Raw genomic sequence first — 27,452 nt, 5'->3', positions numbered from 1 at the left:
GCAGTCCCAAGCTGGATCTCAACAATTGCTCTATGCACAGTTTTATCAAGATAGCCTATGAAAATTAGTCATTGACCGGAAACCACCTGTTTGACACCGTTTAGCCTGTCCATCGGCCAACATCTATATCATTCTATCGCGTTTTAAACCTGGCAAATAATGATATACACTATAATAATTTTACAAGTTTAATTCCGTATGCAGTTTGAATGTTTGTTTGTTTTATCACAATAATTTGTTGGATATCACGTTATATTTTTTAAAATAATAATTGCAAAGCAAGTTTTTTTGGGTAAAAAGAAGAATATAAAGTATTCATTTAGATATACTGTCAGTTTTCTATGACCGTTAATACTTAAATTGTGGTGCTATGTCAACACGCATCGTGTTTATATAGCATTTTCACGATAAAACTGTGATATATAATTCCTATCAAACGTGTACTTATTAACATGAAGCATGGGCACACACAACATAATTTATTTGCTACTGTACAGAACAAGATGTATGGTTGCCGGATGCATTCATGTAACGCCTATGGTCTGGTGAAAGGAGGCCCGAAGATCCAGGGCTTGTTGCCGCACTGCTCCATGTGGCTGCAGTCCACACACTGGTTCCGGTGGTCCGGGCCGCACTGGCACGCGTTCACGTCTGAAGGGGACACGCGTAATTGTAGTCAGTAACTACTGACCCACAGCAAAAACGGGTTATAACGGTACGATAAACTATTTCCCCACCCACCACCACCCTGACAGCAATAACACGCTTTTAGTGGGAATGTTCTTCGCTACTGTCTTGATTGTATTAACACAATCCCATTATTCTGCTCGTAAACTTGCGATTGAACCTTAGCAAATTTGGGGGAGGGGTATATTAAAATCTTTTTGTCGAAAACTAGTCACTCCGTTGTTTGCCTATCAACGCGACACTTTATAGAAATCTAGTGTGTGCTAATATGTAGAAGTGACAGGTGCAATCTTCGTGTTTGAAGTGATATTATTTGCAGAGTAATGTGCCCTAGAAGTGGGATATGTGGATCTTTGTACATATATACTTTGTGTCGTGAACTAGTCACTCAGTTTTCTGCTTATCAATATTACACTGTAAGTATAGATATTTATGTTTATACAATGTAGAAGAGCAAGCAAGGTGTCAATTTCGTGTACGTCGCAATATTCTTTGAGAGTTGTGTGCCTTGAATTAAGGCAATTTTTGGATACAAACATAACTGAACATGTATACTTTTGTCGCGAACTAGTCTCTCTTTTTATTGTTTATCAACCTGAAACTTTATATAATGTGCATTGTATTTCTATTATGTTAAAGTGCATTAACATGTGTACTTGATGTTGCAAACTGTTTTCTGTATATTACAATTGACAATTTAATAATGAAATAATGTGTGTAGCTCTAACAGATACTATTGTACGCAGTGATAAAGTGTTGTACGCATTGCTACACAAAAGTGCAAAAAACAAATTATTAAAACAGTTTGCAACAGAAAAATACATCGACATAACAGTTACTTAATACCAAATAATAACTATCGGTAAATACAGTTCCTGAATAGACATGTGCATTATATTAATTTTCAATTTCACAAAATACAACGCATCACACATTATGGCTCCATTTTACAGAGTGATTTTTATGTTTTGATATGTAAAGCACATGGTTTCACACGATATTGCAATAGTCATATGACACGCTAAAGAAGCCATCTATAACGTACCTTCTTTACAGCAGGCGCAGACCGACCCCTTGGTGGGGTCGTACTTGCATGGACAGTCGTCAAATACGTTTGTGAAGCCGTCTACTCCGTTCTCGGGTGCTGGCTGGGCTGTAAAACACACAACACATGTTTCAATACAATGTCAGTCCTTTCTCTAACATATCTTTCAATACACTGTAAGTCCTTATTCTAACACATGTTTCAATACACTGTCAGTCCTGACCCTAACTCTTGTTTCAATACACAATCAGTCCTGACGTACGCTTACACATGTTTTAATGCACTGTCAGTCCTGACTCTAACAATTGTTTCAATACAATGTCAGTCCTAACTCTAACAACTGTTTCAATACACTGTCAGTCCTGACTCTAACATATGTTTTAATACAATTTCAGTCCTGACTCTAACAATTGTTTCAAGACACTGTCAGTCCTTACTCTAACACATGTTTCAATACACTGTCTGTCCTTACTCTAACACATGTTTCAATACAATGTCAGTGCTAACTCTTACACATGTTTCAATACACTGTCAGTCCTAACTCTAGCAAATTATTCAACACACTGTCAATCCTGACTCTAACACATGTTTCAATAAAATGTAAGTCCTTTCTCTAACACATGTTTCAATACAACGTCAGTCCTTACTCTAACACATTTTTCAACACACTGTCAGTCCTTTCTCTATCACATGTTTCAATAAAATGTCAGTCTTTACTCTAACACATAGTGCAACAACGGTCAGTCCTTTCTCTAATACATGTTTGAATTCAACGTCAGTCCTTACTCTAACACATGTTTCAATACATTGTCTGTCCAGTCCCTTATACTTGTTTCAATACACTGTCAGTCCTTACGTACGTTTACACATGTTTAAATGCACTGTCAGTCCTGACTCTAACGATTGTTTCAATACAATGTCAGTCCTGACTCTGAAAATTGTTTCAATACACTGTCAGTCCGGATATGTTTCAATACAATGACAGTCCTAACACATTTTTCAAGACACTGTCAGTCCTAACTCTAATACATGTTTCAATGCACTGTCAGTCCTTACTCTAACACATGTTTCAGTGCAAAGTAAGTCCTTACTCTAACACATGTTTCAACAACTGTAAGTCCTTTCTCTTATACATGTTTCAATACAACGTCAGTCCTTACTTTAACAGATGTTCCAATAAACTCTCAGTCCTTACACATGATTCAATACACGATCAGTCCTTTCTTTAACACTTGTTTCAATACACTGTAAGTCCATACTTTAAAACATGGTTAAATAACTTGTCAGTCCTGACTCTAACAATAGCTTCAATACACTGTCAGTCCTTACGTACGCTTACACATTGTTTAATACACTGTTAGTCCTAACTCTAACACATGTTTCAATACACTGTCAGCCCTTACTCGTACACATGCTTCAATACACTGACAGTTCCAACCCTTTACATGTTTAAATATGATTTTAAACCTAACTTGTTCAAATGTTTTAATACAATGTCAGTCATGGCTCTAACAATGGTTTCACTGCACTGTAAGTCCGAGCTCTAACACATGTGTCAATACACAATTAGTCCTGACTCTAACAATTGTTTCAAAACACTGTCACTCCTGACATGAACACATGTTTCAATACACTCTCAGTCCTGACTCTAACTCATGTTTCAATACACTGTCAGTCTTTCCTCTTACTCATTTTTCAATACACTTTCAGTCCTTACGCTAACACATGTTTCAATACATAGTCAGTCCTAACTCTTACGCATGTTGCAATATGCTGTCAGTTCTGACTCTTACTAATGTTGCAACACACTGTCAGTCCTTACGCTAACACATGTTTCAATACAATGTCAGTCCTGACTCTAACACATGTTTCAGTCCACTCTCAGTCCTTAAGCTTACACATGTTTCAATACACGGTCAATTCTTACGCTTACACATGCATCAATACAATGTAAGTCCTGAGTCTTACACATGTTTCAATACACTGTCAGTCCTTACTCTAACACATGTTTCAACACACGGTCAGTCCCTTCTCTAACACATGTTTCAATACACTGTCAGTCCTTACGCTTACAAAAGTTTCAATACAATGTCAGTCCTTTCTCTAACACATGTTTCAATACACTGTCAGCCCTTTCTCTAACACATGTTTCAATACGACAGTAGTTCTTACGCTTACAAAAGTTTCAATACAATGTCAGTCCTCTCTCTAACATATGTTTCAATACAATGTCAGTCCTTACACTAACACTGTGGCATGACCTACAAACAATAATATGCTGATTATATAAATTGTCATTAAGCTGGAGTATTTAGACATGTTACATGTATATTGTTTATCTTTTGAACGTTGTTTGCATGGAACGTACGCGATCCACAATTTTCGGATTTTCCACACTGAGAGCACTGGTTGTGGTGAGGGGCTTGGCACTGACATCCGCCTGCGTCACAGCATGCGCAGCTGTAGTCACTGGGGTTGTGTGCACACTTACAGCCGCTCTGGGAGCTGGGTAGAGAATACCGGTAATATGAATAATAGAATATGAACTTAAGATAACAAAATACCAGGTACCATATGCAAGTACACAACGAACTTAAAGATTTAGTAGAACCGACGTTAAAGTAGTACTGTACATATTTTATATCTTAAGTAAATGATGTTACAGGACCGCAGTAATTATACCGATTATGCTTCTGAATTCCAGAAGACACTAATTACATGTGTACTTTAGTTACTTTGGTATTACATTTGAACATAGCAAACGTCCATTATAGATAAGCTGATGTATGGTACTGAATTAAGTATGCACCTTGATGAGTATGACTAAAAAGTTACATGTTCATGATCTGTTACAGAGTTTAAACGTACGCAATGAAATCTGAATTAACTATGTACGAGGTCACTTACAATGTCCAGATGTCGAAACGCGATAGGGACGCGCCGCCTAGAGCAGCGGTGGGAGGGGTAGTGACGGTGTAAGAGGATTCCGTTGTTAGAGGGTTGTTAGTTACCGGACCTGCAATCGAGAGTTTAAACAATGAAAAGACAGTAGCATGCATTTGACGGACTACGAGCAGTGTGTTCTTGTACCAACAGCATCATCGAAGTACAGAAAAAAGAAGTAGTAACAAGAGGTTCAAGAAGTAATGAGTGAACAGTTTTGCTAATGACTGTATACTTGTCCACTGGATGTTGTTTCTGGTCGGGTCGCAGATCTGTTGGGGGTTGGCGGGGTTGGTCTCATTGGCGGACCAACAGTTACCTTCAATCAGACAGGAACGGGACTGCAACATGCAAAACAGCACAATTTATATTGAAGATCAAATGCAATGATTTATATTTGGCGCTAATGTACAGATGTATGACAGTAACCATAACCCGTGATTTTAACTTTCTCGTCTTTGCTATAAGAGGGCGCAATGGCGGCTATTAAGTTAACTTTCAAAAATAAGTTTATGATTGAAAACTTAATCAAATGATCATACGCTTTGTTTCGGGAAAAAATATTCCTTTATACAAGTGTAAAACAGTTGTACACGGGACTATTCGCTGGCGCCGGATAAGTACGTTGCAGTGGTAAAATTGTTTCAACAAAAATACTCAGGAAGTACCTCTACGCGCATGCAAACTATTGATAACGGTACTGTAGATTTTAACAGTTGTCATTGTGTGCACATGTTAAGACGTGAGGTCTCTTGAAACGTGTATCGCCAATATAATTGGTGGTCTTTTTAACGATACTCGAAATATTATGTTTGTTAAATTTAAAAAAAATGTGGAAAAATGGTAAGATGAATTGTTTTAATGCGTTGATACCGTCTATATGCCCCTTTTAAATAAATTAATAAATATACAAAATGAATTTGGGAAGTCAATACCCACTACCAGATAAATGGAATTGCATCAAACGTTCTTCAGCTCACTCTATATCGGGACATAGTAATGTTGCCTTATCCTTTAAGACTACATGTTTTATTAAGTGCGTTATAACGACACATTCCAACAATGGTTCGTTATTATACTTGACAGATTACACCACAATGCTGGTACATTTAAGCGGATGGGGCGTTACCTTCACCGAGCATGACTCGCCAGTCTTGACGCATTTCGCGCATCGTCCGTCCGTTCGTACATACGTCACCTCATTACTGTACGTGCTCGCATCGTTCGTCACAGAAATGTTGAACGCAACCACTGTTAGACCTGAAATCATTTGGCGAAACTACACTGCATATTTTACTAACAACCGCCAGTTTAATATTAAAGATTTACTTCAAAACATCCTTTAAAGACGCACGATTAACGAAATCCCAGCACTTTGAACATATAATAGATAAGTATATTAGCGGATGCTATTCCAATTTATTTAAAAGTCACAATGCATATCTGGGTGACATATAACGGTGATTCGTAAGAATTTTTAATGAATATGTTCGACGTTTGCCATTCGATGTTGAATAGAAAGATGCTTGCTGAATGGTTATATGTGATATTGATAAACAGCTTTTACGTAGACGCTTGACACAAGTTTAATTCATCATGTGACAGCACAGGGATTTCGCAGACGTTCTTTGCATGATAAATAATAAATACTGAGTTCATAACTAGGATTGTCTTTGTATAATTATGAGCGTTTGAACTTTTTAGACGAGTCCTTATCGTGGCTTCTAGAGAGGTAAAACGGGTTTTCTTAGATCAGACACGAGACCCAGATTACAACTCGGTCTAGTTATTGTCAAGACAAACATCCTCTTCAAGCTTTATTGAGAAAGAGCCCTAAATGAGGCTTATAGAGAGGTAAGCTTTTTCTAGATGTGACGTAATTTTAGGACGCACGTAACCCAGATTTAAACTAGGCTTAGATATTCTAAATCTAAACATTCTGATACATTTGATCATTATTGAGTAATAAATGTGGCCTCTAGAATGGAAATAATGTTATTTTATTTCTAAAAAAAATGTGCTGTGTAACACAGTTTCGACATTGGCCTCTATATTGTCAAGAAAAACGTTCTAATCAAGTTTGATCAAGATTTAGTCTCCAGTGATGCCTCTGGAGTGTTACCATTGGTTTTCTAAAATGTTAACAAGTCGTCTAGATGTTAAACTTACGTGACCCTGATTCAAACTCGGCGTAGTATAGTCAAGATTAACCTTCTGACCAAGTTTCGTCAATATTGGTTGAACAAATATTTCATATAGATTTATATAGAGATAAAGTTGACGACGCACGATACACGACGCTCTTCAGCGGACCTTGACAAACGGTGACCACAATAGAAGTGCGCATTGTGATCTGATCATGCCATATAACGCATTTAGAATCGTCTGCAAATAATGCTTACCTCCGATTGTTGATTTCATCGGGAGCTTACATCCGACGTCATACATGGATCTATAAATAGCCGCGGTGGTGAACTCACTACCGGTAGGCACAAAGGAGTGACCGTCAAACTGAACAGAAAATCTCGAAGAGTTTTACACGATAGCAATACATCTGAAATGCCTAAGAGAACCACAAGATCGCCTTAGAGAACCACAGCATCGCCTAAGAGAATCATTACATCGCCTTAGAGAACCACAACAACGCAAGAAAAAAAGATTTACAAAACAGTGACACTCAGATAGACTGTTTTCAACTGGAATGATATAAAGTGGTTATTTGATCATTATACTTGAACGTTTAAGCATGCTTTAGTTTCTAGCACTAGATGACGACAAAAGCCTCAGTCATACTTTGAGCACCTCCACCCTACAGGAGAGTCTCGTGTTGTCGAACACGTTGGTCCCGAACACGTAGGCGGTCTCGCACTCGCGCTCCGTGACGTCACACAGGACGGACCCTTCAATCCACGTGGTCCTGCACATGCAAACACGGGAACAGTATCAGTGTATGTTCATCATGTTACATACTTCTAATCCCGTTAGTGTCACAGCCTATGCATATATTTTAAAGTAGATACTTTGCATCAAGACGATGATAACGCAAAATCACGACAGTATTAGGACGACGGCGCGATAGTACGGTGACCGAGACAATATACCATGGTGGCAAAGACACTATGCGACGACAGAACGATGATGACAACAATATACAATTTCACCGTCTTGCTGTTGCGTAATCGTAATCGTACTGTTTCGCTGTAGTGCTATCTTCATCTTACTGTCGCGTTATGATCATTGTTGGATCGCTTTTTCGGTTCCCATGCACATGTAAGTTGTTTTTTTTTCCATAGGAGGTAGTTTCACCCTCATAAATGAACGGAGAACATTTCCACATTAGATTTAATGTAACAAAAGTGATCATTCACGCACGTGCATATATTTACGTGCGCGCGTGAACTTTGTAATGTGCACACGTGAACGCCTTTAAGAGCACATTCGAGCATCACATTTACTTGATCCCTTTATCGTGTTCAAGTTCGCACTCACAGTCGAGCATCTTTCAGTGTGTACTTGAGCGTCTTAAGACTCTTTACGTGCGCACTGCATTTATATGTAAACATATTGAGATTTCAGCTTTGCGACTTGTGTGCGCATGTTATTGTTTGTGATTTCGCGATTATGATCGAATTTAAGTCCGAAACTCAGTATAGGATATATACAAAAAGTCAAGGGTTGCTGAGGTCGGTCAGTTTATGCGTAACACCCAAGTTTGTTTGATGCCGCATGGTTCAATCAATTTTTGTATGTAGTTTTATGAAACCAGTCAGAGATCGCGATATGGTTGCGTGTACGAGAACAGCGGGAACTTCAAGCGCAAGTATCACTATTGTCACTGCGTGTTTATAATTACATGTATAGCCAGCGGGCATGGGTGCTTATGTATATATAAACATTTATTTACATCGACGTGGTCTTTACGTAATCTTTGAAGCATTGCCGCTGTTGGTAAATATGTTATGTGTGTAGTTTTTAGCATAGGTGCAACGCACCTATGCTTAAGGTATATACGACATTTTGAAAACACACATCGAATGGTTGTCCATTTTGAAGCCTTACCTGATCAAAAATCAGACGAAATATCTTTTTAATTTAGTTTATGGTAATTCTTACTCTTTTTTTTTTTGAAACGTTTTTCTTACGTTTTCTTCCAAGAATATTGCTGACACCGTTTTTAGTGAATTTTTCTAAGACCGTTTTACGTGAAAAAACCTTCTAAGAAACTAAAACAAATTTCGTTCGTAAAACAATTCTGTTCTTGTTGATAGTGACCTCACACCTAATTTCTATTTCCTTTGTTTACTGTTCTGTGAGAGGTCAAATGTTTTCTGATTTATGACATGGATTCTGACCTGCCTTTCTATGGATTTGATGAAGTAGAGTTTGAAAATAATAGAGATGTGTTAATTGAAGTTAAAATGACTTACTTTTAGCCAGAAATTAACGTTACGAGTAGTGCTAACGGTTTAAATGTGGCATCGGATTTAATGGATTCGCGCGAATTCTGGACGAGTGTTGTGTCTGTAAAATATTAAATGGAAATCTGTAAATGTATCAAGTCGGAAAAGAAAACGGATGGTTGCATAATGGTATGCGTGAAATAATGTAATTCTACGTATTTATTTTCATAGTTATGTCATTTTGTAACCATTCACATTCGTCACTACTTGGAATTCCCGTTTCTAAAAATAGAACATATTGGTAACAAGGGGGGCGACTCTTGATGTCAGCAATCGTTAAGGTTACAATATACTCAATAATCGAGTCATGAAGGCTGTACTCTCTAAACAAATCATCATATTTTCATCGAAGGCATGTTATACACTTTATACTGTTGTTCTGGTTTTATCGTTTGGAGATATTGAGAGGGTAAGCATAGGTGTTCACTACTAAATCCCTGAAATAGGATAAAGTTGGAGATTAAAGTAAAAAATGGCACTGCAAAAGGTTACAATCCACTAGATTTTTTTTTATTTGAGTCGAATTCTTTTTTTGTTTGAACATGACATATCTGTTTTATTGCTTAAATCGATTAAGCTAAGAATGCCCGTCAAGAAAAGGTATGGTTATGGGGGTCTCTATGTGCAAAATGTTGTATTTATTTTCGCTCGAAGTTGTCGCTTTTATATCGAAACATATAAGGAAACTATTTAGTATATTTTGACCTTAACATTTACTTCAGCAGCATCTTCCCTGTATCTTGCAACTATGCTTTCAGCGCCATCGGCGCTCTCGTTATCAATTGGTCGCCGAATGAAACAACTTACACACATTTAACTACGAGTTTAACTTTTTACTTCTGACTTAAATTAGGGAATTTAAAATGCGAATATCGTTTTAAAGCGGTCTCTTATGAAAAAATAAGAACAATTAGAGAACATGTCGTCTGTTCATTTTTCTAGAGTAAACTAAACTCCGCCACGTGACCGTTGTGTTTATTGCACGTACCCGCATTCAGACAGGGAGGCTACAGTAGTGTGACGATAACGCGACGATGTCGATTACGCCGTCATCGTCGTATCGTGTCTTTGTCGTTATTTCACCTCATCGTCATCGTTCTGCCGAGTATCGACTTTAAATTTAAATTACCCATGCATAGGCGATGGCAATAACGGGATTCATTAAAAAAAAAACACCACTTTTCCAGAAGCATCGTATGTTTCAAGAAAATATACCGTAACTGTTTTTGTTTCCATTAGAATAATCCGTGCTAGTTAAATGTCAGCGTTTCTATTTCATATAAGTCCCACTTAATGTATATTTAACGTACTTAACAACTCCATACAAGACCGGAGGCCTTGTCGCCTGGATTTCACACGCGTCGCCGATATAGCCCGCGTCGCACACGCACCGTCCACGCGTGCAGGACCCGTGCTTGTTGCAGTCGTAAGAGGGACATAAGTCAGTCGAAATAAACGCAGGAAGGTTTCCATTTGCGTCGTAAAATGACTCGTTTTTCAAAACGTGATCGACACATGTCGTAATTGCATTCAACATATGACTGCGTACAAAAGCACCGTCGTCAAAGTACTGAAATATTGAATACATTAAGACCATTTTTAGTCAACGAAATTTTCTCTTTCGAGTTAATAACACAAAAATGAATGTCAGTGTTCACAAATTGCTAATGTGATAAACACATGTACAATCTGACAAGTAATTCAGAGAGTGTAGTACCTTGAAGTCCTCGACACAGTTCTCCTTCTGCGTTGCAAAATTCAGGCCGGTCTTCTGGACACACTGTTGCACGGTTGGGTTCTGGTCGATCGCGGCGCTACACGCAGCATCCGCCTCCGCTCGGCTCTTTCCGTGAACGCTCGGAAAATCTGCCTTCAAAACGGGCACGAAGGCTGCAAATGGATGCACTTTCCGGAATATTGATTGAAATACACTTTTATATTCGTTGAATGAAAAACGATTTTTTTACACTGACGACATTCCGACTCAGTCTTGTGTAATCGGCGATAAATTCCTGTAGTTTACTTGTATGCCTGTAGTTTGCCTGCATCGCCATTTGCAAAGAATTAATGTGCTTTTTTATAAATAATCATACATTTAGTTGCAATTATGCATAATTATCGATAGTTATTCAAGAATTGTGTGATACTGGATTTGCAAAAAAAGATAAGGCCAACATGGTCCATGCTCGCCATGGTTTAAAAATCATACGAAGGAGAAACAATATCAGAAAGCTTCAGATAAGATACAACATATCAACATAACAAAACTGTATGCATTGATTTTAATGTGTGATCCTTAACGGGCAATTATACAATCGTGTTCCAAAATGTTTTCAGTATTACTCACATCTTAAAATACGTAATTCAATAATAAGAATGCTTAAGTCTATTTTTTTCTGGTAAATCACAAGTCTGAATGACGCATAACTTATCCGAACAGTTTTCCATTTTTAAAATGTAAATGACATCCAATAAGTGGTATTGATATCCAAGTAATACTAAATCGATCCGTATATAATTCGTTAGTGGAATAAGCATTTACGGTACTTTCAACATTGTTTACATTTTAAACAGGCCGTTTTTTCCTCTGTTGCAGAAGTTTTAGTAGCCTCGGAAACATGATTGGAAAGTGTGTAATTGTGTATCAATGTCATTGAATATATTTGAAAATTAAGGTATCTTTGATGACCGATTAAGGCTGAATCATTGTGAGTGCATATAAATATTAAAGGACGGGAATTCTAGAAACGATAACTCCGCTGCATAATAAGAAAACAAATCCGAACACATAGTTTTATCATTAAATATGCATCTTTCATGCATAAGCTTCACGCACGTACTTAGACCATAATCGTAAACATAACCGGCTGGATAATCGTCAGGAAGGATGGAACTGGCTGCACGTCGGCGTCGGCCAGCAGTGATCTGACCAATCGTGAGGTGGCCGTTTTGAATCTGGTGAGTAACTGCAGCTCCCGGTAGCAGCGCCTTAGGAAGAGAGCAAAGCTGAACAACGCAGTGTAGACAAGCAGCAGAGTAATACAGTGTAGACATGTAGCTCAGTAATACAGTGTAGACATGTAGCAGAGTAATACAGTGTAGACATGTAGCTCAGTTATACAGTGTAGACATGTAGCTGAGTAATACAGTGTAGACAAGCAGCAGAGTAATACAGTGTAGACATGTAGCTGAGTAATACAATGAAGACAAGTAGCTCAGTAATACAGTGTAGACATGTAGCTCAGTAATACAGTGTAGACATGTAGCAGAGTAATACAGTGTAGACATGTAGCAGAGTAATACATTGTAGACATGTAGCTCAGTAATAAAGTGTAGACGTGTAGCTGAGTAATACAATGTAGACATGTAGCGGAGTAATACAATGTAGACATGTAACGGAGTAATACAATGTAGGCATGTAGCTGAGTAATACATTGTAGATATGTAGCTGAGTAATACAGTGTAGACATGTAGCAGAGTAATACATTGTAGACATTTAGCTCAGTAATAAAGTGAAGACGTGTAGCTGAGTAATACAATGTAGACATGTAGCGGAGTAATACAATGTAGACATGTAACGGAGTAATACAATGTAGACATGTAGCTGAGTAATACAATGTAGACGTTTAGCTGAGTAAAACAATGTAGACATGTAGCTGAGTAATACAATGAAGACAAGTAGCTCAGTAATACAGTGTAGACATGTAGCTGAGTAATACAATGTAGACGTGTAGCTGAGTAATACAGTGTAGACATGTAGATGAGTAATACAATGAAGACATGTAGCTTAGTAATACAATGTAGATAGGTAGCTGAATGATACAATGAAGACATGTAGCTCAGTAATACAGTGTAGCCGTGAAGCTGAGTAATACAATGTAGACATGTAGCGGAGTAATACAATGTAGATAGGTAGCTGAATGATACAATGAAGACATGTAGCTCAGTAATACAGTGTAGACGTGTAGCTGAGTAATACAATGTAGACATGTAGCGGAGTAATACAATGTAGACATGTAGCGGAGTAATACAATGTAGGCATGTAGCTGAGTAATACATTGTAGATATGTAGCTGAGTAATACAGTGTAGATATGAAGCTGAGTAATACAGTGTAGACATGTAGCTGAGTAATACAATGTAGACGTTTAGCTGAGTAAAACAATGTAGACATGTAGCTGAGTAATACAATGAAGACAAGTAGCTCAGTAATACAGTGTAGACATGTAGCTGAGTAATACAATGTAGACGTGTAGCTGAGTAATACAGTGTAGACATGTAGATGAGTAATACAGTGTAGACAAGCAGCAGAGTAATACAGTGTAGACATGTAGCTGAGTAATACAATGAAGACAAGTAGCTCAGTAATACAGTGTAGACATGTAGCTCAGTAATACAGTGTAGACATGTAGATGAGTAATACAATGAAGACATGTAGCTTAGTAATACAATGTAGATAGGTAGCTGAATGATACAATGAAGACATGTAGCTGAGTAATACAGTGTAGCCGTGAAGCTGAGTAATACAATGTAGACATGTAGCGGAGTAATACAATTTAGATAGGTAGCTGAATGATACAATGAAGACATGTAGCTGAGTAATACAGTTTAGACATGTAACTGAGTAATACAGTGCAGACATGCAACTGAGTAATACATTGTAGACGTGCAGCTGCGTAATACAGCGAAGACGTAGCAAAGTAATACAGAGGACACATGTAGCTGAGTAATACAGTGTAGACATGTAGCTGAGTAATACAGTGTAGACATATAGCTGAGTAATACAGTGTAGACATGCAGCTATGTAATATAGAGCAGATATGCAGCTGCGTAATACAATTTAGACATGTAGCGGAGGAATACAGTGTAGACATGCAGCTGAGTAATACAGCGAAGTCGTGTAACTAAGTTATACAGAGTTAAAGTCTAATAAAATGGGTTAAACTATTTTATACCGATATTAACACCATAATTATTACCAATGGCTTCTTCTCAAACAGTTTTAACATCGAACGAGGGGTAAGACAAGGATGTCCACTTTCATCCTCGCTATTTATTATATGCATCGAGTATCTATCACACTATATACTATCAAATAAACATTTAAAGGGAATATCGCTAGAACTAGACGAAGGAATTAAACAGTCTCTATTTGCTGACAATGCAAATTACTTTTTAAATGACAGTGACTCATTCAACAATCTTATAGAATCGCTAACCCTTTATGGTATGGCATCGGGTCTTAAACTAAACAAAAGTAAATGCACTGTGCTACGAGTAGGTAAATTTAAACAAAGTAATATTCATCTTAAAAAAGAAATGAAATTCAACTGGACATCAGATGAAGCAACAAGGTTAGGAATAACCTTTACAAACAATGAAAATGAAACAGTTCTAAAATACATACTGCCTAAATTACAAAAAATTAAAAATTGTTTAAAATCATAGCAGCATCGTAAACTTACAAACTCGAATGTTCTATCGGCATGGTGTAAAGTTACTCATAATAAAGAAACCAAACCAAACAGTAAAACCATTATATGGAACAATAAAGACATAACTACTAACAATACAACTTTTTTCAATAAATATTGGTTTGAACGAAACATAAAATATGTAGATCAATTGTAAGACTACAGAATAAACGATTTATATTCCTTTGATAAAATGTGCTACATATTCGGAATACCTACAAGTAATTTCCTGATGTACTACACATTGATCAAAAGTATACCCATACATATTAAAGCTGTTACCAATACAAATAACACACCATCTACTCAAAAAAACATTCGTAGAAAACATAATTACAACACAAAACAAAACGAACAAAATATTTTACACACTACAAATCAAAAACCCTACCGAACCCTCTAAAGCTCAAACTAAATGGCAAAACTTTCTTGGAGAAAAAGAATTTAATTGGAAACAAATATTTGTCATTCCGTACAAATCAACTACTGATAGCACATTGAGGAATTTCCAATATAAATACATCCAGAGAATCATAGCTACAAATAAATATCTTATTAAGTGCAACCTATCCAACACAAATCTATGTGATATGTGTAGTGAACATATTGAAACAAAAGAACACCTTTTCTGGGAGTGTGAACATATTAAATCCCTATGGAATCAATTGACAAACTTTCTAGAGAAACAACAATTAAATGTTTAACTATCTCTCCTAGACATCAGTTTAGGGGTAAATACCTTTAAACTACAAGAGATTAATAACGCTGTAAATTACATTTTTATATTAATGAAATATTTTATATTCAGCATGAAATGCAGAAAACAAACACCCACCATGAACTGTTTCATCAATTATCTAAAATTAAAGATGCAAATTGAAAAAGAAATAGCCCTCAACAACGATAAACTTAATATATTTGAACTTAAATGGAAACACATTAAACTTTCATAAACAAGTCTAGTTTGCTTTCTACCCACTTTATGCAATTTATTCATAATTATTCTGTTTTTTTTAAATAAGTATTAAAAACAACCAAAGAAAAAATACATGTTACTTTTTTTAAATAAAAAAAGCACAAGGTCAAAAAAGTAAATATTAGCATATCTTGTATAACATGTTTAAAAATTATTGCTGCTTCGTGGTATCACTTTGTTTTATTATCATATACATGTGTACATTGTATGTATTCTATTGAATATAAAAAAGTAATACAGAGTACACATGCAGATGCGTAATACAGTGTAGACATATAACTGAGTAATACAGTGTAGGCAAGCAGCTTCGTAAAACAGTGTAAAAATGTAGCTGAGATATACAGTGTTGAAATGTAGCTGAGTAATACAGTGAAGAAATGGAGTTGAGTATTACAATGTAGACATGAAGCTGAGTAATACAGTGTTGACATGAAGATGGGTAATATAGTGTAGACATGTAGCTGAGTAATAGAGTTAGACATATAGCTAAGTACAGTGTATACATGTATCTGAGTAATACAGTGGGGACATGTAGCTGCGTAATACAGTGTAGATATGTAGCGAGTAATACAGTGTACAAATGTAGCTGAATAATACAGTGAAGTCATGTAGCTGAGTAATACACTGTAGGCATGCAGATGAGTAATACAGTGTAGACATGTAGCTGCGCAATACAATGTAGACATTTAGGTGAGTAATACAGTTTGGACATGAAGCTGAGCAATACAGTGTAGACATGTAGCTGAGTAATACAGTGTAAACATGAAGCTGAGTAATACAGTGTAAACATGAATCTGAGTAATACAATGTACGCATGCATCGGAGTAATACAGTGTACACATGCAGCTGAATAATACAGTGTACACATGTAGCCGAGTAATATAGTTCAGGAGTGAAGCTGAGTAATAAAGTGTATACATGTAGCTGCGTAATTCTGTGTAGACATGTAGCTGAGTATTACAGTGTAGACATGCAGCTGATGTATACAGTGTAGACATCCAGCTGAGGTAATATACAGGAGATATGCAGCTGCGTAATACATTGTAAATATGTAGAGGAGTAATACAGTGTAGACATGTAACTGAGTAATTCAGTTTAGGCGTGTAGCTAAGTGATACAGTGTAGACGTGCAGCTGAGTAAAATAGTGTAGACGTGTAGCTGAGTAATACAGTGTAGACATGTAGCTTAGCAATACCGTGTAGATGTGTAGCTGAAATATACAGTGTAGACATGTAGCTGAGTAATACAGTGGAGTCATATAGCTTAGTAATACAGTGTAGACGTGCAGCTGAATAGTACAGAGTAGACATGCACCTGAATAATACAGTGTAGACATGCAGCTGCGTGATACGGTGTAGACACGTTGCTGAGTAATACAGTGTAGACATGAAGCTGATGTATACAGTGTAGACATCCAGCAGCGTAATGTAGAGCAGATATGCAGCTGCGTAATACAATGTAGTCATGTAGCGGAGTAATAGAGTGTAGACATGTAGCTGAGTAATACAGTGCAGACATGTAGCTGAGTGATACAGTGTAGACATGAAGCTGAGTAGTACAGTGTACACGTAGAGTTGAGTAAACAGAGTAGACATTAAGCTGTGCAATACATTGTAGACGTGTAGATAAGCCATACAGTGTAGACGTGCAGCTGAGTAAAATAGTGCAGATATGTAGTTGAGTAATACAGTGTAGACGTGTAGCTGAGTAATAGAGTATAAATGTGTATCTGAGCAATACAGTGTAGATGTGTAGCTGAACAAAACAGTGAAGACATGTAGCTGAGCAATACAGTAAAGACATATAGCTATGTGATACAGTGTAGACGTGCAGCTGAGTAATACAGAATAGACATGTAGCTGAGTAATACAGTTTAGACGTGTAGCTGAGTAATACAGTTTAGACATATAGCTGAGTAATACTGTGTAGACATGTAGCAGAGTAATAGAGTGCAGACGTAAAGCTGAGTAATACAGTGTAGACGTGTAGCTGAGCAATATAGGATAGACGTGTAGCAGAAATAATACAGAGTAGAAATGCAGATGAGAAATACGGTGTAGACATGAAGCTGCGTCATAGAGTGTTAACATGCAGCTGAGTAATATAGAGTAATCATGCAGCAGAGTAATGCAGTTTAGACCTGAAGCTGCGTAATACAGTGTAGACTTGTGGCTGATTTATGCAGTGTAGACATGCAGCTGAGTAATACAGCGAAGACAGGCTTTTGAGTTATATAGTTTACACGCGCAGCTGAGTACTACAGTGTAGACATATGGCTTAGATATACAGTGTAGACATACATCTAAGTAATACACTTTAGATACGCATCTGGGAAATTTAGTGTAGACATGTTGCTGAGTAATACAGTGTAGACATATAGCTTTAGCAGTACAGTGTAGACATGCAGCTGACTAAAACAGTGTGGACATACAGAAAAGTAAACCATTGTAGGCATGTAGGCGAGCAATACAGTGAAGACATGCAGCTGAGTAATACAGTGTAGACGTGCAGCTGGCTAATACAGTGTAGACATGTAACTGAGTAATACAGCGTGTACGTTCAGCTGGTTAATACAATGTAGACATGTAGCTGAGTAAAACAGGACAGACGTGAAGCTGAGTAATTCATTTTATACACCTTTCTGAGTAATACAGTGTAGACATGCAGCTGACTAAAACATTGCAGACATGTAGTTGAGTAATACAGTGTAGACATGCAGCTGCGTAATAGAGTGTAGACGTGCAGCTGAGTAAAACGGTGTAGACATGCAGCTGGGTAATATAGTGTATACATGAAACTGAGCAATACAGCGTATACATGAAGCTTAGCAACACAGTATATACATGAAACTGAGCAATACAGAGTAGACATGCAGATGAGTAAACAGTGTAGACGTGCAGCTAAGTAATACAGAAAAGACTTGTAGATGAGTAATACAGTGTATACGTGTAGTTGAGTAATTCCGTGTAGACAAGGTGCTGAGTTATACAGTGTAGACATATAGCTAAGTAATACAGTGTAGACATGTAGTTGCGTAAAACAGTGTAGACATGTAGCGGAGTAATAGAGTGTAGACGTAAAGCTGAGTAAGACAGTGTAGACGTGTAGCTGAGCAATAAAGTGTAGACGTGTAGCTGAGTAATACAGAGTAGAAATGTAGATGAGTAATACAATGTAGACATGTAGCTGAGTAATACAGTGTAGACATGTAGCTGAGTAATACAGTGTATACATGCAGCTGACTAAAACAGTGTAGACATGCAGCTGCGTAATACAGTGTAGACATGCAGCTTAGTAATACGGCGAAGACGTGTAGCTGAGCAATACAGAGTAGACATATGGATTAGTAATACAATGTACACATGCAGCTGAGTAATACAGTTAAGACATTTAGCTGAGTAATACAGAGTAGACATATAGATGTGTACTACAGTGAAGACATGCAGCTGAGTAATAGAGAATGGACAGAGAAATACAGTGTATACGTGTAGCTGTGTAATACAGAGTAGACATGTAGATGAGTAATTCAGTGTAGACGTGTAGCTGAGTAATTCAGTATAGACATGTAGCTGAGAAATACAGTGTTGACATGCGGCTGAATAATACAGTGTAGACATGAAGCTAAATAATACAGTGTAGACATATAGCTGAGTAATACAGAGGACCAATGTAGCTGCGTATTACAGTGTAGACATGTAACTGAGTAATACAGTGTAGACGTGCAGCTGAGTAATAAAGTGTTGGCATGTAGCTGACTAATACAGTGTAGACATGTAGCTGTATAAAACAGTGTAGACATGCGACTGACTAAACCATTCTATACTTATTGCTGAATAATACAGGATAGGCATGCAGCTGAGTAATACACTGAGTGTAGACGTGCGGCTGAGTAATGCAGGTTAGACTAACTGTTGAGTGATACAGTGCAGACGTTCAGCTAAGTGATACACTTTTGAGTGCAGCTGAGTATTTGTATGAAGACGTTCCGTTGAAAAAAAAAGCAGTAAAGACAACCTGCTGAGAATACAGTGTTGATAATTATGCTGAAAAGGTTTGAAAACAACGAAAGGGCAAGAATGAAGACACTTGTAATTTGGATTCAAAGCTGTTCTTACTATTAATGAACAGAGCCATGGATATATATTATGATTATACCTGAACGTTTGGTTTGGCCACGTTTCCGTCTAGAGTGCAGTCGATCTGTTTAGACTTGTTGTCGCATTTACAAAAGTACATGTCGTGGTCCAGGGATGGGTTGGGTGGAGGAGTTTTGTCGAAGAACGAGCTACCTACAGGCTTTATCCTGGTAAACACATTCCACTCAATTAACAAAGACCCTACAACTGACGAAAAACAGACGTTTTATGTCATGATACTTCGACTAGCAATGTCAATATAACCATTAAATGTCACACATAACCGCTTATCTACAGGATAACTATTAACAACAATGAAAAGCTACATGGTTATTTGCGGAATCAAACCTGTCTTCATCGACTGGTGTATATATAAGGCACTTCATTTTTTAACATAAGTTGTATTTACCTGCTTATGGAGATGGCTATCATAAGTCTCCTTTTAGACTATTGCATGTATTATACATGTTGTGTATAATTATATTTTAACGAATTCATGAGTTAAATTCCATATGCCAAATGCTTCGTTTATTTTTATTTCCGTTTCCGGTCCATACCTTGATAGAGAATAGAACATTTTAAAAATAAATACAGATCATCAATCCCCATGAGCGAAAGATGTGTCATGTGCATGGCTACCCTCGTACTCTGATGGTCAAAGTCACAAATTATGGTTCTTTTTCAAATAATTACATTTTATTTCGATAATTTAATTTTGTAATGTGTGGAATTATTAATTAAAAAACATGTCCGAGTATCACTCCCAATGAGCCGACATTGTGTTTGCGTGTCAGTTAATTATCATTGTCATAATTAAAGATCATTGTATCAAATTGTTGTATTTGTTTCTGTTACATAGCTTTATAATTAATCGACAAAATTTTATATTACATTATATCATGAGATAGTTATCCCATTATGCATGACCTGACAATGCGTCATTTACACAATCGATGCTTCTCTCTTAAAGGGCAAGGACGCATTTAGATAAAATAAGTCAAATGCATGTTTCGGCATAGAAAATTGACAAAGCTTAAAGGGGCCTTTTCACAGATTTTGGCATGTTTTGAAGTTTGTCATTAAATGCTTTATATTGATAAATGTAAACATTAAATTTTAAAAGCTCCAGTAAAAAATCAAAAATAAAATTTAAAAAAGGAAAAAAAAAAGTAGCCCGCAGAAGTGCTCGAACCAGTGACCCGCGGAATCCCGAAGTAAAATCGCATTAGCCAACAGAGCTGTCCTGCCAAGCATACATAAGATGCGTATTTTATACGTTATATAAGCAATCTTCGTAGTTGCAAAAACTTAAACGACAATAACAACACTCTCCAAATTATTCAATCGTTTCGCGTTGCAACGCTTTATAATTTTTAGGTTTTTAAATCGTCAAAAGATGCATATAATGGCTATATTAGACCGTGGCAAATGTTCAGTGATACTGTTTTCTCACAAATATCATAACTAAACCGAAAATGTGCGAATCTGAAACAACTTTTTTCAATTTTGTCAATTTACCAAACCGTGAAAAGATCCCTTTCACGTAACTGCGTGTCGCAGTCAACAACCGAATGATGCTTTTATTAATTAAATTGGTTTTTCCGAGCCCTGTATTGCCTATACATTGATTGATCTGGAAACTGAAACTGTTACTTTGTATTGTGCGAGTAACGCGAGGAAAGAGATGTAAAATTCAAATGCGTCATGACGGTATGTATGCGTATAATTGGCGTCGCACTGAAGTGCGGCGACTCGTATGTAATACGTTTTTATTTCGCTTATGGGAGGAGAAGTTATTTTACGGATCAATATGTATATATTTTTGTTGTCAGAATATCTTGCATAGTGGTGATGTTTTGTGTAAATTAGTGTAAATGAGTACTGCATGTGTGCCTATTACATTTACTACAACATTTATTGCCAATAATGCAAAGCTAATTCTTTTAATTAATAACTGATCACAGGGACTGGGCAATAATAAAATAGCACAGGGACTGGGCAAATACCCGGACCGGTGAAACTTTCTAGTTTGTATAAAAAAAACATAATCAAAATATATTTATTTTGTGATTTTTGTAACAATAGCGCAGACTTGTGCTGTTCGAGTTTTGGTTAACGCGTATTTTCTTCAATTTTACAAGACGACAGCGATTACACGGTAAACTGCTTTATTGATAACCGTTACACTACAGTCACTTATTAATATCTTAGTTAGAAGGTGATTTTTCAAGCGGTTCCGTAGTGTAGTGGTTACACGCTCGCTTCACATGTGAGAAGCCCAAGATTCGAGCCCCAGTAGAATCAAATTATTTTATTTGTGTTCTATGTTATTTTTTTGTTTTGATGTAGACATTTTAGTTTAAATAAATATTCTGTTTTATTGTAATCATTTTTTGTTTTTATTATGCCCATGAAATATATGTGTGAGAGAGTGGGAGGGGGTTCGTAAACACATTAAAACTTTTACAGTGTTTTTATATCAATGAGTACTCAACCCCTATCGTAAATGAGCAACGTAAGAATACGTTCAGAATCATCTCCTCTTGAAGTTGAGAAAAATATGCAATTACGCTTACAAGATGAAGCAGATTTTTTAAAACCTACACAGTTATGCTCCATTAATGAAAACTGCACACGGACGCCAGTAAAAAAAGGAAACCAATGTAAATAAAATGAACTATGAAATATTTTAGGGTTACAACACAACATCATAGATAATGGTAATTTGGGGGTTATAACACAAAATCATAGATAATGGTTATACCAGTATCTTTTTCTATTTTGTTTAAAATTATCGGCCAATATATTAATATTTACAGTCGAAAAAAATGGTTCCACGTAACTTCATTGAGTGCCTTTTACACTGAAATTCGCGACGCCCTTTGATGCTTTGCATCAATAGTTATCTTGTTGATTTTCTGTTATAGCTCTAGTTAAAATCTATGCATCTGAATAATCATGCTTGTAAAACCCCGATGTTTTTTCTACGGCAGCCATTTATCAGTGTGTTGGTCCTTCTTAAATTTACCTCCAACTGTTAACGAACTCATTGTCCTGGAATCTGGTATTGGGAATATTGGACACTTTCCCGTCCGAGTGCTTCAGATCGTTAGCGGGATTGCCGTCAAAATAACCACAGATACCCTCCGTGCCCTTGAAGTCGTCCTCCGGTGCGGTGATGGTCACGTCTAAGGCAACTCCGCCGACGTTATGGATCCGAACCTGTGCTCCAGACGGGAAGCTCACCTGTCCGTTCAAAACAACTACATGAAAAGAGGACTATTGATATATGAAGATGTACTCTTCATTTAAATCAGCGTATCTTCAAATTTTGATTTTTATATATGAAATATAATTTATCATAATCAGTAAGGCAAGTTTGTCCGCATACCAGATAGTCATTGCCCGACCTGTCCTGACTGATCACGGTGCCGTGTGACATGAGCCCCTTGCCCGGGACAGTGAGCTTGGGGTACGACTTGCCGTACTGTTTGATGTCGCACATGTCCAGGATCACCACGTCATTGTTCTCTTTCATGGCCACTGCACAGTTGCACGACACTGCGCCACAGGACCAGGTCCGTACTTGCACCTGGTAACAAGAATAATACAAAACTTTATCTTATTCAATCGTTGCGTTGATTCATTGTTTTTATTGAATATTTATATAAACAATCCAACAGAAAAACATATATTTTGACAACATAATTTAATAATACCAATATGACCTTACATGACAGTATAATGAAACAGTAGAGGCAGCGCTATACAAAGTGGACAGTCACCGTCTCACATTGTAAATGTGAATTTATACAAAATCAAATACATACAAATATGTTTTCCGCTACCCCCGTGCAGTATTAGGTGATTAGTAAGCAATACTTTGGAGATTTTGATTCAACACAACTGTAAAATGTGTTTTAATAAAAGCCACACACAGCGACTCAATTCTTATATTACTTTAAACTTGTTTGGTATTATCATACATATGATGTATCGTTCACTGTGTATGTTTTGACGTTTCATTTTCTGTGCGAAAGTAATAAACTGACAAAGAACTTATAACTCTTATACATTTTACTACATATTATATAAAGTTAATAAAAAATAAACTATAAATACCGGATGTTTAAATGTATGCAAGAGATACAACTGTCAAATAAAAACAGAAAGGTGTCAACAAAAGCGCAATATTCACTAACACATGGAATAGAGATACGTCAACTAAGTTGAATATGTATTTCCAATATATTTGTCTTTCAGAAAATCACATTGTTATTTGCATGATACAGGTTTATAGTTTCGCTTGGCTTTTTTTGTAACTGCATATGTTTAAAACATCATAATTATTAAATTAATTTTCAATATATATTATTACTGCAGTGCAGATCTAAAAAAAACTAGTGTTTTAGAAATGCATGCATTAACTTGTCTTGTTTTTTTTTTAATACAAGCAAACTAACGGATTAACCGATCAGATAGCGTTTATCACCGTCACATGGTCCGATTATCAGTGTCGGAATAATTGAATGAGCGTTTAATTTTGCTTATTAAGCGACTGGTAAATTATCGCACAACTGTTGAAGCTTTTCATTGGTAGAAATAACAAGAAATATATGTCAAACTTACACCGCTAAAACAAAAATGGAATTTATACAAAAATATACACACAGAAAAATACTTTTGATCCAATACATGCATATAACATTATATAATATGATGAACTAAAGCAGGCACTTGTAAACAAACTGCGCTAACACCGAAAATGGTTTGCACTCAAATACAAATGTTAATGAATGACAGTGTAGTTTACCTCAAAATTCCTGTTGGTGCTCTTATACATGACGAAATCCCCAATCAAATAATAGTCCAGAACGCTGTTAAAGAAAACAGAAATTGTTACGCAGTGGTTATAAAATGCGAGTGTATATGTATTTATAAATTATTAACTTAGCTACCATATCAATGTATCAGTAGGGACGTACTTAGCCTTGGACGGGTCCATGTCGAGCGTCTTGCAATGGGGGTCACCCGTACACCAGCAGGTGGCGGTGTTCGTGTTTTTTGCCATGATCTGTAAGTATAGACATGATCTGTAAGCATAGACATGATCTGTAAGAGCATAGACATGATCTGTAAGCGCACGCCAGCGAATTGCGAAGCGAGGTTGTTTTATAGCCGTTTGTTTTTCAACTTGTTTCGGAGACAATTTGTTTTGCTTGTTTTGTATTTTCGCCACATTTAACAATAATAAATTCAAGGGATCATATGCATAACTTAATTGTTACCTACTGTTAAAATTGTTGTAAGCTCATGTCAATCAAATCCTAACTGTCGCTTAATTATTTATTGCTGTTAGGATCTGACGACATTCTATAAGTGGTCAAAATTAGTTGACATTTCACTTAAATCGCAGGTTGAATATGTATGTGTGCGTATGTTTTTTACTTAAACCTTACCGAGTGAAAAAAAATATTCAAAGATCTTTGGAGGCGATGAATTTATCAAAATGTTATCTGACTATAACCTTCATTGCGATATCATCAGATCCAGTCAGCACATTGGATAGATGCGTCCAACTGGACATACTTTGTATTCACGATATTGTTTTAGTGCTTATAAATAATGAAATAGTAAGTGAAACATACATTACAATAATCATAACTTTAATACGCCTGGACATGGACTGTTTCGACATGAAAAGCTTTCATGTCTCAGAGTTCGGATAATTGTATCGGATAATAGTATAGCACTTCATTGGTTCTAGGAGGCACCCACCTGTACAAAGGGGACCTGGTAGTTGTTGAAGGCGGGTGAGGCATCCCCCGTGAAGATTGGCTTAAAGTGCACGTATATCTCCTTGTCCTTGTCCACCTTGCCGTCACGTGTCGCCGACACCTGGAACGTCGTCTCCGCCCTATGCGTGCTGCTGTTCCACATCCCCGGGTAGAAGGTCACCCGGCACTCTTTCACAAAGTCGATGTCGTCTATAGGTACATACGTGCACCAGGATAATGTATAATGCTTTGTGTAGGATCATACATGCAATACTCTAGATTTAAGTGTAATATGTTGAAATATACGTTTATCAATATAATTCCTCGTGTCGTGCACAGGATAACAAGCGTATCAGAATAAATGAAGGTGTCGTCTTCAGAAACATAATTGCATCCTTATTATTTAATTCGTCGTGTATAGAAACATTCGCAATTAGTTATAAGTCAAGTGCCGTTTACGGAACTGTTCATCCATCAGGTTAGTTTAACTAGGTTAGTTTTATGATTTCTGTTTAAAGTTGCGTCTGTAAGACCATGCGTTCATCACATAATTAACGTGATGTCAACATAAACACCCATCATTCTATTTTAAAGAGTTATATATCACAAGGGTTAATCATGTGACAAACAAGATGGCGACGTCCATACCGAGACAAGTGGTTTCGACGTTTCATACCATATCGGTAAGAGAGATTAATTAGCGTTTATATATTATTAATATTCACTCTACATCGCGACTTTACGCCGTGCGAAATTTCTTAGCGGGTCACAAAATTACAGCTCCCGCTTAGAATATTAGCGAGTAAATTCGAGATAAAGAGCGAATATCAATACGAAATAAACGCTAATCACTTTCTTCCTGATAAGGCTGGTAAGTTAGCGGCATTTAGACAATTAATATAAATAATAAAAGGTAAAAAAACGTCGAAAATTACCAGTCTCGGAATGAACATCGCCATCTTGTTTGTCACGTGATTACCTCCTTTGTGCATAAAAACTTCAGTAGACAGGTATAAGTTCAGTGCCGTGTAAAGGTTCAGTGCCGTTTAAAGGTTACCGCGTGAATAACTATAATTTAAATTGTCATCTATATAAACATATGTGTATCAGTATAATTTCACGCTTCTTTTTGTAAGAACATAATTGTTTTTATAGGAATAAACGTTTTATCAGCATAATTAAACGTGTAGTCTTTATTTACATGCGTGATTGAAAATAATTTAACGTTATCTTTAGGAACATAACTTCGTCTGAGACGGTCCAAAGCATGTTTGCGAAAGAAAAAAGGTTTGGCGTGATGCTAGCAACCACACCCCGTAAAAGCTCCCCGCTACAGAAACCGAAGCGACAGTAAATAAAAACCAGCGCTCGATTATAAAAATTCCCCAACAGAGGGACCTATGAAGCCGGTTGGTGTCTCATGCAGCTGCTATAACAATCATATTGTGGCAGCCAGTTTCAACCAGAATTATGATAGCAGATGTTTTTCTAAAGGGAGGAATGTTACCACTATTCAATGCTATTCCTCCACTAACAATTCAGTTGAAGACACAAAGGAAAGTTTATACAGCAGGCTGTAAACAGTTGTCGACGAACTTACTAAGACAGCCATCAAGCTACTGATGAGTGACATGAATGCCAACAAAACACAGAGAAAGTTGTTATCATGGGTACCTAGGCCCTAGGGGATATGAACGAAAATGGCGAGCTGACTTTTGCGCCTTCAATGGCCTAGCCATTGGCGGGAGCTCGTATCAACACGAAGACTACGAAGTAACCTGGATCTTGCCATATGACATGACAAGGAACCAAATAGACATCCAACGACTAAAAGAAACAGGCTTCACTGACACCTTCTCAGTCTCTTATAAATATAGATTTGAGGCCTTAGGTATGGTCTGAAAAGAAATGCCACTGAAAGAACATCGGAGCTGCCTCAGGGACACATGGAAGGG

The 27,452-nt window shown here is 36.9% G+C and overlaps 1 protein-coding gene across 1 annotated transcript in view; it reads right to left on the bottom strand.

Annotated features, from left to right (window-relative positions):
* Positions 1-464: 464 nt before the first annotated feature.
* The window catches only part of LOC127836622 (von Willebrand factor D and EGF domain-containing protein-like), a 32,828-nt gene continuing 5,840 nt past the window's right edge, over positions 465-27,452 (bottom strand). Inside the window, exons 9-25 of the mRNA XM_052363293.1 lie at positions 25,499-25,707; positions 24,706-24,794; positions 24,534-24,597; positions 23,112-23,312; positions 22,749-22,966; positions 19,740-19,887; positions 11,976-12,123; positions 10,853-11,025; positions 10,446-10,705; positions 7,469-7,592; positions 7,078-7,186; positions 5,805-5,935; positions 4,911-5,016; positions 4,640-4,748; positions 4,101-4,237; positions 1,733-1,840; positions 465-651 (exon numbers count right to left, since the gene is read on the bottom strand). Of these exons, the coding sequence (XP_052219253.1) occupies positions 536-651; positions 1,733-1,840; positions 4,101-4,237; positions 4,640-4,748; positions 4,911-5,016; positions 5,805-5,935; positions 7,078-7,186; positions 7,469-7,592; positions 10,446-10,705; positions 10,853-11,025; positions 11,976-12,123; positions 19,740-19,887; positions 22,749-22,966; positions 23,112-23,312; positions 24,534-24,597; positions 24,706-24,794; positions 25,499-25,707 (2,450 nt within the window). The 3' untranslated portion in view covers positions 465-535. The remainder of the gene's footprint in view (positions 652-1,732; positions 1,841-4,100; positions 4,238-4,639; positions 4,749-4,910; positions 5,017-5,804; positions 5,936-7,077; positions 7,187-7,468; positions 7,593-10,445; positions 10,706-10,852; positions 11,026-11,975; positions 12,124-19,739; positions 19,888-22,748; positions 22,967-23,111; positions 23,313-24,533; positions 24,598-24,705; positions 24,795-25,498; positions 25,708-27,452) is intronic.

The sequence above is a fragment of the Dreissena polymorpha genome, chromosome 6 (assembly GCF_020536995.1).
Source record: "Dreissena polymorpha isolate Duluth1 chromosome 6, UMN_Dpol_1.0, whole genome shotgun sequence".
Taxonomy (NCBI): Eukaryota; Metazoa; Mollusca; class Bivalvia; order Myida; family Dreissenidae; genus Dreissena; species Dreissena polymorpha.
Note: the sequence above shows the minus strand (reverse complement) of the source record. Positions and strands in the feature narration are given on the sequence as shown.